Source organism: Rhincodon typus, chromosome 23 (assembly GCF_021869965.1).
Source record: "Rhincodon typus isolate 14 chromosome 23, sRhiTyp1.1, whole genome shotgun sequence".
NCBI lineage: Eukaryota > Metazoa > Chordata > Chondrichthyes > Orectolobiformes > Rhincodontidae > Rhincodon > Rhincodon typus.
Window position 1 is genome coordinate 11064088 of NC_063354.1, and position 13903 is coordinate 11077990.

Genomic DNA, 13903 nt, shown 5'->3' on the forward strand with positions numbered 1-13903 from the left:
TTGCATATGGACACAGTCTCCCTCAAATTCCACCACTGAGAAATTGTGAATGAAAAGTGAGCATTGTGCAATCATCAGCTTCTGACTGGCCAGCAGCTTTTGCACCATGGAGGAGGATTCGGCTACCTTCAGAAGAGTACTTTTGGTACGTCATAGAGTCATACAGCATGGAAACAGTCCAACTAGTCCACGCTGACCATGTTCCCAAACTAAACTGGTCCCGCCTGCCTGCGCTTGGCCCATATCCCTCCAAGCCTTTCCTATTCATGAACTTATCCAAATGTTTTTTAAACGTTGTAACTATACCTGCATCCACCACTTTCTCTGGCAGTTCTCCACACACGAACTACACTCAGTGTAAAAAAAGTTGCCCCCTGTCCTTTTAAATCTTTCTGCTCTAACCTTAAAAATATGCCTCCTATTTTTGAATTGGTATGTGGAGGAGAGAGGGGAGGGTTCTTGGGTTTGGGGTCACAGGATGAGTGGGAACAGAGGAAGTAAAAACAGGGGGTGGCTCCCAGTAGCCCGCACTGAGTGGCTTTGATCAAGGGCCTCATACAGTCCCCCAACTCTGCCAGTTGACAAGTTATTGGTATAGATTGATTTGTAGGGCATATAACATGGATGCAAGGCTGCTCTCAGTTGGGATAATCCCAACACTGGTGGGCTGAGGCCCTTATGTGAGTTTTATAAGGGCTCCAACTGTTTGCTTGGCAAGAAGAGCCTTATGGTATAAAAACCAAAAGAACTGCGGGTGCTGTAAATCAGGAACAAAAACAAAGTTGCTGGAAAAGCTCAGCAGGTCTGGAAGCATCTGTGAAGGAAAAGAACAGAGTTAACGTTTCGGGTCCGGTGACCCTTCCTCAGAACCGAGGAAGGGTTATCGGACCCGAAACGTTAATTCTTTTTTTTCTTCACGGAGGCTGCCTGCCCTGCGGGGTGGTGGGGGTGGAGGGAGTGGGGGGGCGGTGTGTGTGTGTGTGCGTGTGTGTGTGTGGCTAAATTACGTCCAGCTCAAGATCACCATCTCTGAGAGAATATATTCCAAGCTTGGGACTGCTAGATAAAGCCCAGTGCTAACAGAAAGAAGATCCCAAACTGCATGAATGCATAGAATGGGCTAATTGTGCCATCTCTCTGTTTAATTTGGCCCAAATTATTGACTTTTGCTCCACTGAGGTCTTTAAGTTTGAATCAACTACTTCTTTGAAATCCATCTACCTTTTAAGTGGCTCCATGCCTTTTGTTGTGCATAGACAGCAATTACATTGCAGATCATCTATATTTTCCTGGAGTAACAAGTGGGCTTTTGCTGGTGTGGATACTGTCAGGAGCCTGCTGTGAGCTTATAACACTCATTAAACCCCAGTGACTGTGGTCATGTTGGGGCTATGGCAGCCTGTAGAAGACACTTTTTGGTTCTTTGAAGTCTTAAAACGATGTTCTAGCTTCTACGCACAACTTTGCTGGAATTTAATAACACTTTGTTTCAATTCAAACAAGCTAACTATAGAGGTAAATAGTGAGTAAGTGCATCAAGTGCATAATGCTGATGCTGAACTTTACACTAGTTAGGATATTTGCTATAAAGGAAATCAAGTACATCTAATGCTGTTCCCTTGGAAATCAATGTTTACCATACAAAGGTCTTTTGAACGGTTAGACCATCAGTATGAAACAGTATGATTTCTTGCTAATTTATCAATGTGCGGAATATGTGACATTAATAAAACAGCTAAATGCATGTTGATTGAGTGATAGACCAGCAAATCCTTCACAGGAAAGAATGTTTTATGGATATAAGAAAACAGTTCTTCTTATCCGGCTAACTGAAAAACATATGGCTTTTTGCTATTAATTTAAGAGTTTTACATTTCATTTACTTCCCCTGACAATCAGAAAGTAATCATTTGAAAAGAAAGCACTGTTGCAAAACAAACCTATGATTGTGGAGGTAATCTATTGTGTGACAGAATAGGAGACAAGTGATTCACTCCTTAGATAAAGGTCTGCTCAGTTTATTAATATTTCCTTTCAGTTTTTTTTTCATTTTGGGTTCTTGGTATATTTTTGTTGCTGTCAGTTCAAAACATAATGTAGAGGTGTGGTGTTGGACTGGGGTGTACAAGGTCATAAATCACACAACACCAGGTTATAGTCAAACAGGTTTATTTGAAAACACAAGCTTTTGGAGCCTTACTCCTCCTTCAGGTGTCAGTGCCTCTAACCCCTGAAGAAGGAGTGAGCTCTGAAAGCTTGCGAGTTCAAAATATGGAAACAGGAGGGCAATCAGAGCCTTGACCTTGTTTCATTGTTCATATAGGTCATACCTCAACTGTAATTTCAAGCCTTACATAAACAGTTAATTCAAGGCTTAGCTGAGTCCCTGAACAAAAGACTGAAAATTATACCCAAGGAGAGCACCTTTTGGTATTTTCCAAATTTGGTACCATTACATTGAGTGAACGATTATATCATAACGGGAGTAGGCCATTCAGCTGCTTGAGCTGGTGTTTGTAAAATTTCTTATTTGGCAAATACATTGGTCTTGTTTTAGCACATGACCTTTATTACTGTGCAAATCTACATTTAAAAAAAACAAAATCTGGCTCTAGTAATACTTGTATTTGGACTGTTTCATTGAAAATACTAAATACCATGTCCACATTTGGTCTCACAACCAAGGAAAGATCATCCTTCCTTAGTAACAGGAGAACAAACGTTAAGTAGACTAATTAATGAGATAGGAGAATTGTCTTACAAGGAATACTGGGGTCAGCTGGGCTCATAAATCCTAGAATTTAGAAGAGTGAGAGGTGACTTAATTGAAACAAAATTCATAAGGGGCATGACAGTGTAGATCAGGCTTGTCCATAAAGGGCTGGGAGCCACAATATGGGCCGTTAGAGGTTCCCACATGACCTGCCAAGTCTTTGTTCAGAATGTAGAAAGTATGAGTGGAAGATTTTGCAAGGAGATTCTCTTCCAATTAGAAGCGGTTTCGCATTTTGTCTCCATAAATGAGGAAGAGAAACAGCTTCTGATAGGAGGAGCTGTGAGCTGTGTGACTAGTAGCTTCATGAAGCTTCACGTCTGCACAATGGGAGCAATGGTCTCAGTGAGTTTGCAATAGTGTAGGATGAGAAAGAGACAGCAAGGGACCAATGCTAGCCAGGCAAGTACAGCGCAGGCAAACTCTGAGGTGGAACATTCTCTCATCCTAGCTCACGTAGCCTAGAAGAAATTGTCAAGAATTGTGGAGTAAGGTGCTTGGGATAGGGGACCATGGGTAAGCATGTGCCAGAGTGAATGTATGTCAGCAGGAAAAGAAAGTGGAAAGGAGGGACAGTGGATAGTAGGGAGAGTGGTGTGAGAGAGAGTGTGAAGGATGGAGCGAGGGAGGGTTTTAAGGGTGTTAAGGGAGTATGAGGCTGGGACAGAAGGAAATGGTGGGAGGGGAAATGTATGAGAGAGAATAGTAGAAGGTGAGAGGGAGGGAGAGGGAAAAATGTGTATGAGTGAGGGAGAAAGTATGTGAGCACGTGGGAGATGGAGAGAGTGTGTGAAACCAGAGACAGAGTGAACTCACATACCCATCATTCCTCCTCAACCAAATATCCACAAGCTGGCTGGAAGAGGAGGAAAATCCACACTGAAAGACAAGCCATTTCAAATTCACATGAATTCTACCAAGGCCAAATCACAGTGCTTCCCAACACAGGTGAATGCAAGTTTGGTGTTAGCTAAATCCAACTCCTTATCTTAGTGCTGGTCCCCTGCCTCACCACTGGGTACCAGGACGGAGTTTCTATTCTGTTTTATCCTAGATAGGTTTCTTGACTGGAAAGGCAAAACAAATTTTTATTAGTTGGCTCTGTTGCTTGGAATATTTCATTGACCATTTATATTATTTTCTCATGTAAATTATTGATTAATTGCAATGGATAATTTTTCTTTGAAATTCATGTTTACTGCTGTGCTAAAACTTCTCTTTCTGAAATTTGCTCATAACTCCAAATGAGAAAAATATTTAAATGTAGACCCCCATGTGGAAAGGTTGGATAATCCTGGGCAGACGCAAGGAGCATGTTTATCCTAGCTGGAGAATCATGAACTAGGGATCACGGTCTCAGAAATAAAGGGTTGGACCGAGATGTGGAGATATTTTTGTTAACAAGGTTGTGGACATTTTGAATTCTTTACCTAGAATGTTATACATAATCAATCATTGAGTATTTTCAAGACAGCAATTGCTGGATTCTCAGATTCTAAAGGAAACATGGCATATAGGGATATTGTGAAAAGTGGAGAGAAATGAGGATGAAAGTGGAAGTGAAGTAAGAAGATCTGCTATTATCCTAACGAATGGCAGAACAGGATCAAATGGCTGAATGGCTACTGCTCCTATTTCCTAAGACAGCATGGATATTTGGAACCAAGAATGGTTAACTACTCAAGAGTTGGTTTTATCTAAATCAAGATCTGACAGCGTAAATTAACAGGAGACTCATGGTTGCAATATCGGGAAAAAACATCACATGCAGCAGCAAAATGCCAAAAGGAAAGTGACATCTCTGGTTTTGAGTCATGACTCCATAAACCCAAGGAGATCCACAGTGGCAGATGAAGTTTAATTAATTCACTGGAAGAACAATTGTATTTCTAGATGAATAATTTAAGAGGTAATTGAATTACACAGAAATGTACACTCTTGCATGGAACAATAGATTTGTGTTTCAAGGAAATCATGGTATGATGTTCCTGAAGCAAAATTATTAGGCAGTACTCTTTCAGTATATTGTATTGCATGCTGAATACTCATCATTCTTCAGGGAATGCTCAGATTATTTTGATAGGGTCCAATTTGGGGCCAATCTCCTGCATACATTACAACTCCATTGCTACCTTTTGGCTTTAAATAGAAGTAGCAACATATTTTTACCCCATCAAGTGTGCTCTCCTGTTTGATTTTTCTAAGCCCAGGGGGATCAAACCATATTTTCTTATACAATTTCAATCCAGATTAATCTTTGTGATGCAGCCAATTTCCTTTAAAATACTTTCAAGACACCATCTTAGTTAATTCTATGGTTTTCTTATTACTGATTTGCCTCAGTATACAAAACAGCATATTTACGCTATGCTTATAAAAGCCTTTCAATTTGCACAGATAAACTATTACATTCATCATCTTGCTCACAAATATCAGAAAACAATGTCACTTTGTACATAACCACATACCAAGATTCCACCCCATCCTTGGTGTGAAAGGAAGTCAACAGGGCTTGTAACACCAGCTTTAAATGGGAATCGCAGCAAAAAGTCAAGATGATTTGGGTTTATTTCTTTTTTCGTTAAAAATACCTATGAGGCAGAATATTAATAATGGTAATTTCTGAATGGCAAAGATATGCTTCCATTTATTGAACAGTATTGAACTTATCTTTAAGCCATATGGCAATAACTTAACAAAGTACCTATTCAATAAAGGATTTTAAAACTCAAAACTTACCATGTCATTTTGGACGTTACAATTACTGGTGTTTTTTGCTTTGATTTCTTTGATAGTCCCATCACCATTATTCAATTGAGTTGGCAACATGAGTGATAAAAAGTGTTCACTATCCCAGATGGATGCCTAAGGCCTAGAAAGCATTCCAAGTGCATAGCTGACCCTACCTGGCTCTTACAACAGAATTAGAAGTTAGATGACTACAGCAAGCCAGCCAGTACACCAAGTACAAATGTACCAAATTCCTTTGAGTCTCTGACCTTTAATCAAATTAAGCAAACATTTCATATTTCTGATAAAATACATTCACAGTTCTTCAATTGTGCAGTACCCATTCTGTAAGTCCTGTGTTTCACAGCGTCTTTGGGTGTCAGCCTGAAAACTCTGTACTCTGTCTGCTGTTATCTACTCAATGGTTTCTTGTGCCTCGAAATCCAGTTCAGCTGTTTCATGAACAATGCACCAGAATTAACAGCCTGTTGTGTAAGATACTCAATACATTCAGATTATTTGAGCTCAGGTAAGGAGATGGTGACATTCTGTGTCATATTATCTGCAGACACAACACAGTGTGAAGCTGGAGGAACACAGCAGGCCAGGCAGCATCAGAAGAACAAGAAAGTTGATGTTTTGGTTCAGGACCCTTCTTCAGAAATGGGGAGGGGGAAGGGAGCTCAGAAATAAATAGAGAGAGGAGGAATGGAGTTGGGGAAGGTAGGTGGGATGGTGATAGGTGAGTGCAGTTAGGGAGTGGTGGGGATTGGTCAGTGGGATGGCTGGGCCAGATAGGTGGGAGAGAAGATGGACAGGTTGTGTCAGGTCAAGGAGGCAGGGATGAGAGGGAGAGTTGGTTGGACATGAAATGAAGCCGGGGGTGGGGTGATTTTAAAACTGGTGAATTCCATGTTTAGGCCATTGGGCTTTAGGCTGCTGAGGCGGAATGAGGTGTTGCTCCTCCAGTTTGTGGGTGGTGTCATTGTGGCACTGGAGGAAGCCCAGGATGGACATGTCACCCAGGGAGTGGGAGGGGAAGTTAAAATGGTTGGCGACCAGAAAGTGTTGTCATTTGTCGCATACAGAGCTCAGATGCTCTACGAAATGGTCTCCATGTCTACGTTTGGTTTCACCGATATAGAGGAGGCCACATCAGGAGCAGCAGATACAGTAGACCAAGTTGACGGATGTGCAGGTAAACCCCTGTCTAATACAGGTGGTTTGTTTTGGGCCTTGAATGGAAGTGAGGCAGAGATGTGGGGTCGGATTGTAGGTGGTGGAAGTGGCGGAGAACGACACACTGCATACGGAGGTTGGTGGGGTGATATGTGAGGACTAAGGGGATTCTGTCTTTATTTTTGTTGAGGGGAGGTGGTGTGAGGGTAGAAGTGCGGGAAATGCAAGAGTTGCAGTTGACGGCATTTTCAATCACCGGAGTGGGGATGTTATGGTCCTTTAAGTAGGAGGACATCTGGGATGTGCGGGAGTGGAACATTCCATCTTGGGAGCAGATGTGGCAGAGGCGGAAGAATTGGGAGTATGGGATCGCATTCTTGCAGGAGGATGGGTAAGAGGAGGTATAGTCCAGGTAGCTGTAGGAGATGGGGCTTGAAATAAATCGTTCCCCAACCCCACACCGCCCGTTTCTATCTTCTTCACAAAATCCACAAACCTGACTGCCCCAGCTGACCCATTGTCTCCACCTACAATCCGACCCCACAACCAAAGAGATATTTCCTTCCCCACCCCTATCTGCCTTTTGTAGGGACTGCTCTCTCCATGACTCCGTCATCCACTCCACATTCCCTTTAACTTCACCACAGCCGGCACCTTTTCCTGCAACTGCAGGAAGTGCTACACCTCCCAGAGTTCAATAATTTTAGGGCCTAAACTCTCCCATGTTCTAGCTTCCTACCTCACACACCAGGCCTTGTTATCACATAGCCTGCCATTTACACACTATCTATTGACAGTCACTAACAGTCACCATTATCAGCTATTCACCCTCCTAGCCAGATCGTTATCAACTCCTTTGTCTATCCAACTGCTCTTCTCTCTCTTAGGGCTCTATCCTTTATCCTATCGTTTACTCACTACCCCATCCCCCTTCCTATTTTCTGCATATAAACTGACGTTTTCCCAGCTACCATCAGTTCTGAGGAAGGGTCACCGGACCCGAAACGTTAACTCTGATTTTTTTCTTCACAGATGCTGGGGCAGCGCGGTGGCTGAGTGGTTAGCACTGCTGCCTCACATCATCAGGGATCTGGGTTCAATTCCACCCTCAGGCAACTGCCTGTGTGGAGTTTGCACATTCTCTGCAGGGGTTTCCTCCAGGAGCTCCAGTTTCCTCCTACAACCCAAAAATGTGCAGGTTAGGTGGACTGGCCATGCTAAATTGCCTGTGGCATTCAGGGATGTGTAGATTAGGGGGATGCTCTGAGTGCCAGTGTGGACTTGTTGGGCCAAAGGGCCTGTTTCCACACTGTAGGGATTCTACAAAATTCTATTCGATGCTGCCAGACCTGCTGAGCTTTTCTAGCAACTTCTGCTTTTAAATCCTGCTTGACTTAACTTCTGAATGCAAAATATTTGACAAAACTGCACATTTCTCCTGAGAAAGATATACAAGATGACTTTGGCAAAATATGCAAAATTATGAACATGCTAATTGCTTTCCTCGATATTTTGTACTTCTGTATCAATCTACTAATTATGTCACAGTGAAATCAAAAACCAAAATTAATTTCATCTTCTTGTGCTCCTTGTCCAATCTGTTCTTGCTTTGAACAAAATGAACCATTAATTACTCCACTTCTCTTGTCAAAAATGTTATTATTTTCTCCAAAATGATTCCAATGACACATCCTGGATGTGGACTTGAATTTTCCATGACCTGTTGCAATTTCTTCCAGGGGTACATTTTTCACTGTCCTAATTCTATGTTCTGATTTAATTTCTGTATCATTCTCCTCTTCATCTCCTAAAATATTTAGCTCCCTTGAATTGATTTGTGCTTTCCATTACTTTGCAGTATAATTTTGTTACATTGTTGTGTAATTGTTTTCTTTATGCTTCATTTATTAATACTACAGAGGAGTGTATTGCAACCTGGAAATCCATGAACATCTTAAAAAACATTTGAGGTGCAAATCTGAAAAATGATAAAGAAGATCAACAAAGCAATAATATTTAGCAACTAAAAGATCCTCATCATATCCGCAGACAATAAAAATGTTAACAATAAAACAAATGAAAGTTGAAGTTGGAAAAGAGTATTACATGCTCATATTACATAAGCTCTAAAATAGAGATAATTTTCTGTGCTTTGTGGATACAGACACATGATCATTATTGTCATTTTAGTGAAGTGATGTGGCCTCCTGCCTCATGTTTTGTTAATTTATGCTCTTGGGCACCTAGCTTCAGGAGCAGTTTGAAAGTCCCAATCTTGAAAGCTGAAAGCACAATTTCAGACGTAACACTTCAGATTTGCTTACTTTTGAGACACAGAGCTCAACCAGAGGCAGGACATTTGGAGTTATCCTGAGCAAAACCATTGGCCTGGAGAAGAGAAATGAGTCACTACCCATTCATAGGTACACTGAAAGGAAACCTACCATACTTTATCTTTGGATTCAGTTGCATTATTGAGGGTCTGAAATAATATTGTGCTCTGCAGATGATAACAAATAAGGATGAAAAAACAAATTCTTAGCATAATACGAGAAGTACATACATTTTTTAAAGAGTATGATACATGCTAGCTCCCCTAACTGAAATCAAGCACTGATATACCTGAAAAGCAACTTGAGCTGTGAAGATGAGTTTATCTCTTTCAAATAGACCTCTGGTTATATACACAAAAACAGAATAGGTGATTTCATCAGTGAGATTGAGGACACGCTCCTTGACATCATCTGCTGGTACTGAGCGTTGAATGGCTTTCTCAAACGTGACATGAAAAGCCTAAATAATAAAACAAACAATTATATAGGTTTTTATATAAAAGTTCACATATTAATTATGAGCTACTTCAGCATAACAGTTCTAAAAATCACATTAAATTGCATGTTGTCTGTAAATGAACACAAGGTTCAGAATACACAATCAACCTGCAGATTAGCCAAAAGATAATGGAAGGATTCTCATGAAATTATAACTTGAGGAATTATCTGGAACACTGAGGAGAAATCAAAGTGAACTCTGGAGAACTGTCGCATACATTTGGTTTGATATCAGAATGAAAAGAAATGAATGAAAATTCAATTTTCTTACAAAGTATAAGTAAACACTGGTAGTGTGGAAGGTGCGTGGAAGTTAAAATGTAGAACTGTGTTTATATCACAAACAGAGTATTGGAGAAACTCAGCAAATATGGCACCATCTGTAGAGAGAGAAGTAGAGTTAAAGTGTTGAGTTCAATGACCCCATGTTAAACTGTCAGAACAGTTGATAATTTGACCATTTTTCCTCTGGTCATTTACCCATTCTGCCACTTTTTCTGTGATTTAGATTGAGCTATGCACTTGATTTTCTTTCTTGAAGACATCATGATAGATCGTTTTGTCCATGTTAGTCCTATGTGTCCATTTATTTAATAAACCAAACTAATTATCAGTTAATTAATAATCACACCACAAAAAAGAACTGACTTTTACTCAAGATTGAGTTTGGCATGAGAAAATAGATTCTGACAAACAATCATTGGACTCAAAACATTAACTTTGTTTCTCCCTTTGCAGATGCTGCTAGAAATTTTTAAACTTATTTCTTCCCTGTGACCTGTCCTGGACATAATGCCTTTTGGTTTGACCAGTTTTATCACCTGTCTACTGATGAAATAAAGCTTGCCAGGAAACTCTTTTGATGCCGACAGTGAGGATGACAGCATTTCCTTGGTTGACTTCCTTCACCAATATTTCTAAAGCAGAGCTGGAAAATTGTGAAAGTGTGCTGATTATTTTAGCCTGTCATTTTGCTTATTCCGTTGAGCGCGCTCAAAGTTGCACTTCACTGGGAGAGGTGTAAACTATCTTTAAATGAGAGCAATGATTTCTCATCTACAGATTACCCTCAATGAACTTGTCAACTAAGAGTACAGGTAATGTTGTGAGCTTGTCAACTTTATGTTTAAATATGGCTCATGCCTCTAACAAATATGATTGGGCTCAACAGACATTTACCTTGAGAGAGAACTGGTAAATAGGATTGATCTTATTCAGGTCATCAATAACAAAGTAGAGTAAGGATGCTCTCTGGGCAGCAGTTCTGTAGTTTTCTCTTGCCTCATTTATTTTAACCTCTGTTACTTTTGCTTCAGCCACCTGTATAAAAACCAACAATTTATACATCAACTGATTCATTTACACTAAATAATGGTTACCTAAGGGAGACATATGGAACCTAAATTTAATGCACAATGATATTGTACAGAATCATTAAAAATATTTGGTTATTTAGTTAAAGCATGTAACATGATGAGTTTGAAAATGTATTCTATCCTATTATAGATTCATCTGGCGTGAGGACAGGTTAGGAATAAGAACAGATAGTGCGAGAGAAATTAACGTTAACATATTGAGTTTAGTGACTCCTTTTTGGGTTCTAAAGCAGAGTCATTGGACTGGAAACATTAAATCCAGTTTCTGTCTCCACTGTTGCTACCACATCCGTCCAGCACTTTCTCGTTAGTTCTCCAGCAACTGCAGTGCTTTACTCTTATCCAGGTTTCAAAGTTATATTTTCTACAGCTCACTTTGCAACAAATTATAAAATTCCAAAGAAGAGTTATATTGGACTCCAGATGTTAACTCTGCTTCTCTCTCTACAAATATTGCCAGAGCTGCTGAAATTTTCCAGCACTTTTTATTTTATCCCACTGTTCTGAAACTATTTCCTTACTGAAACAGTAGCAACAGAAACAGTCTCCTATCAAATGTTATTTGCTATCTCTGACAGAAAAACGCAAGTATATTAAGAATTACTCCAAAGGTTTAAGGAATCCTTCTAACTGTGGATCTCATTTCCAAAAGAATAAAAATAATTAATGGACACTGGATAAAATTTAACATTAAGTAGCCGACCTTCTGTTCTATTTCAGTTGCAGTTTGTTTGGTTGTCTCCAAGTTCTCCACCAGAGCTGTATCACCAAGGAAATTTCCAGAAGCTTCTGAGAGTCGAGCTAAAAGAGAGTCTTCTAATTGTTTAAGAACAATCTTGAATTCATTCTGTTGTGTTGTCAGTCTTGCCTAAAGTCATATGAGTATTTATTGTTAACAAAACTTTCTGTATGAAACTGATTTTATAGGTAGGAATCTGGTGGCACGATATATTGCATACTATGAGTGTGATCTCTAAAATTTGTCTTTTGTTAAAAGAACACTTGAATTAAATCAAATAGGGCTAATTTTACAAAATCATTCTCAATTAAAAGATGTAAAATTGCAGGTAGCATGCCTACAATTACCCACAAATAATTTTATTGGGGTAATTTCTTTGTTGACAGAACACTTCAGCAAAAGATTGGTCATGCAGGATGTTCTTTCCTTTTGAATTAAGGTTATCATTTATAAATTGCTGCAGTAAATCACTAATAGCACCTTTGTGGTGAATAACTGCCAAAGGAAAAGTTCTGTTTAAGATGCTTCTCTGCAGGAACTTTATCTACACCAAGCAGCTTTGTAGAATCATAGACTTGTACAGCACAGAAACAGACCTTTCAGTTCAACTTGTCTGCATCGACCAGACATCCCAATCTGACCTAGTCCCATTTGCCAGCTTTGGCCCATACCGCTGTAAACCCTTCCTATTCATATCCCCATCCAGATGCCTTTTAAACAGGGTGGCACAGTGGCTCAGTGGTTAGCACTGCTGCCTCACAGTGCCAGGGACCCAGGTTCAACTCCAACCTCAGGTGACTGTCTGTGTGGAGTTTGCACATTCTCCCCGTGTCTGCATGGGTTTCCTCTGGGTGCTCCAGTTTCCTCCCACAGTCCAAAGATGTGCAGGTTAGGTGGATTGGCCATGCTAAATTGCCTGTAGTGTTCAGGGATGTGTGGCTTAGGTGGGTTATAGGGGGATGGGTCTGGGTTGGATGCTGTGCGGGTTGGTGTGGACTTGTTGGGCCGAAGGGCCTGTTTCAACACTGTAGGGGTTCTATGATGAAATGTTGTAATTGTGCTAGCCTCCACCACTTCCTCTGGCAGCTCATTCCATGTATGCACCATCCTCTACGTGAAGAACCCCTCAGGTCCTTTTTAAATCTCTCACCTTAAACCTAAACCCTCCTGTGTTGGAGTCCCCCACCCTAGGAAAAAGACTTGACGATTCACCCTATGCATACCCCTCATGATTTTACAAACCCCTATAAGGTCACCCCTCAGCCTCCGACACTCCAAAGAAAATAGCCCCAGCCTATTCAGACTCTCCCTATAGCTGAAACCCTCCAGTCCCGACAACAACTTTGTAAATCTTTTCTGCACCTTCTCAAGTTTAACAACATTCTTCCGATAGAAGAGTGACTAGAATCGAACACAGTATTCTAAGTGGCCTCACCAATATCCCGTACAGCCGCAACATGACATCCCAACTCCTATACTTAACGATCTGACCAATGAAGGCAAATGTGCCAAACTAATTCTTCATCACCCTGTTTACCTGTGACTCCATTTTCAAGGAACTGTACACATGTACCACTAAGTCTCTTTATTTAGCAAAACGCCCCAAGGCCCTATCAATACATTTCCTGATTCCCAATTATTTTGCCAGCCTCATGCCCTAAAGGGCCAACGTTCACTTTGGCCAATCTCTTTATCTTTAAAGAAGCCCTTACTAATCATTTCAATATTACCTGCAGGTTTACCCTCAAAATTTGTGTTGTCCCTGTTTATTTTTCTTGTTCGGTAATCTTTTATGAGTTTTTAAAACGTTTCTAATCCACTGGCTTACTCCTGAAGTTTTTCCACACAATGTATTTTTTGCAATTTGATACTATCTTTAACTTCCTTAGTTAACCAAGGTTGGTTTATTCTTTTCCTCGAATTCTTCTTCTTTACTGAGATATATCTTTGTGAGTTATAAATATTTTTCTTAGCTATTGTTAATCAACTGTCTTTTTTGCTAAACTTCTTCCCCAGTCCACTCCTTTCTCGCTCTGAAAAGGAATGCTAAATTATACCATGTTATGAACACTTTCCCTATGGGATCTTTGATTTTAAGATCATTTATTAAAGCTGCCTCATTACCAATTACCAGACTCAAAATACCCCAGTTCCAACATATTAGTTTAGGTGAAGTACACTGGAGTCCAAAACTAGAGGGCATAGGTTAAGCTGAGAGGCGAAAGATTTTAAAAGGACCTGAAAGGTAACTTTTTCACAGAGGCTGGTGCGTGTA

At 40.3% G+C, this 13903-nt stretch overlaps 1 protein-coding gene across 1 annotated transcript in view; it reads right to left on the reverse strand.

The window, feature by feature from the left end:
* LOC109928243 (dynein axonemal heavy chain 17-like) overlaps positions 1-13903 on the reverse strand; it is a 334316-nt gene that overhangs the window by 41086 nt on the left and 279327 nt on the right. The window contains exons 50-53 of the mRNA XM_048610756.1: positions 11593-11757; positions 10693-10833; positions 9305-9475; positions 5242-5364 (exon numbers count right to left, since the gene is read on the reverse strand). Of these exons, the coding sequence (XP_048466713.1) occupies positions 5242-5364; positions 9305-9475; positions 10693-10833; positions 11593-11757 (600 nt within the window). The remainder of the gene's footprint in view (positions 1-5241; positions 5365-9304; positions 9476-10692; positions 10834-11592; positions 11758-13903) is intronic.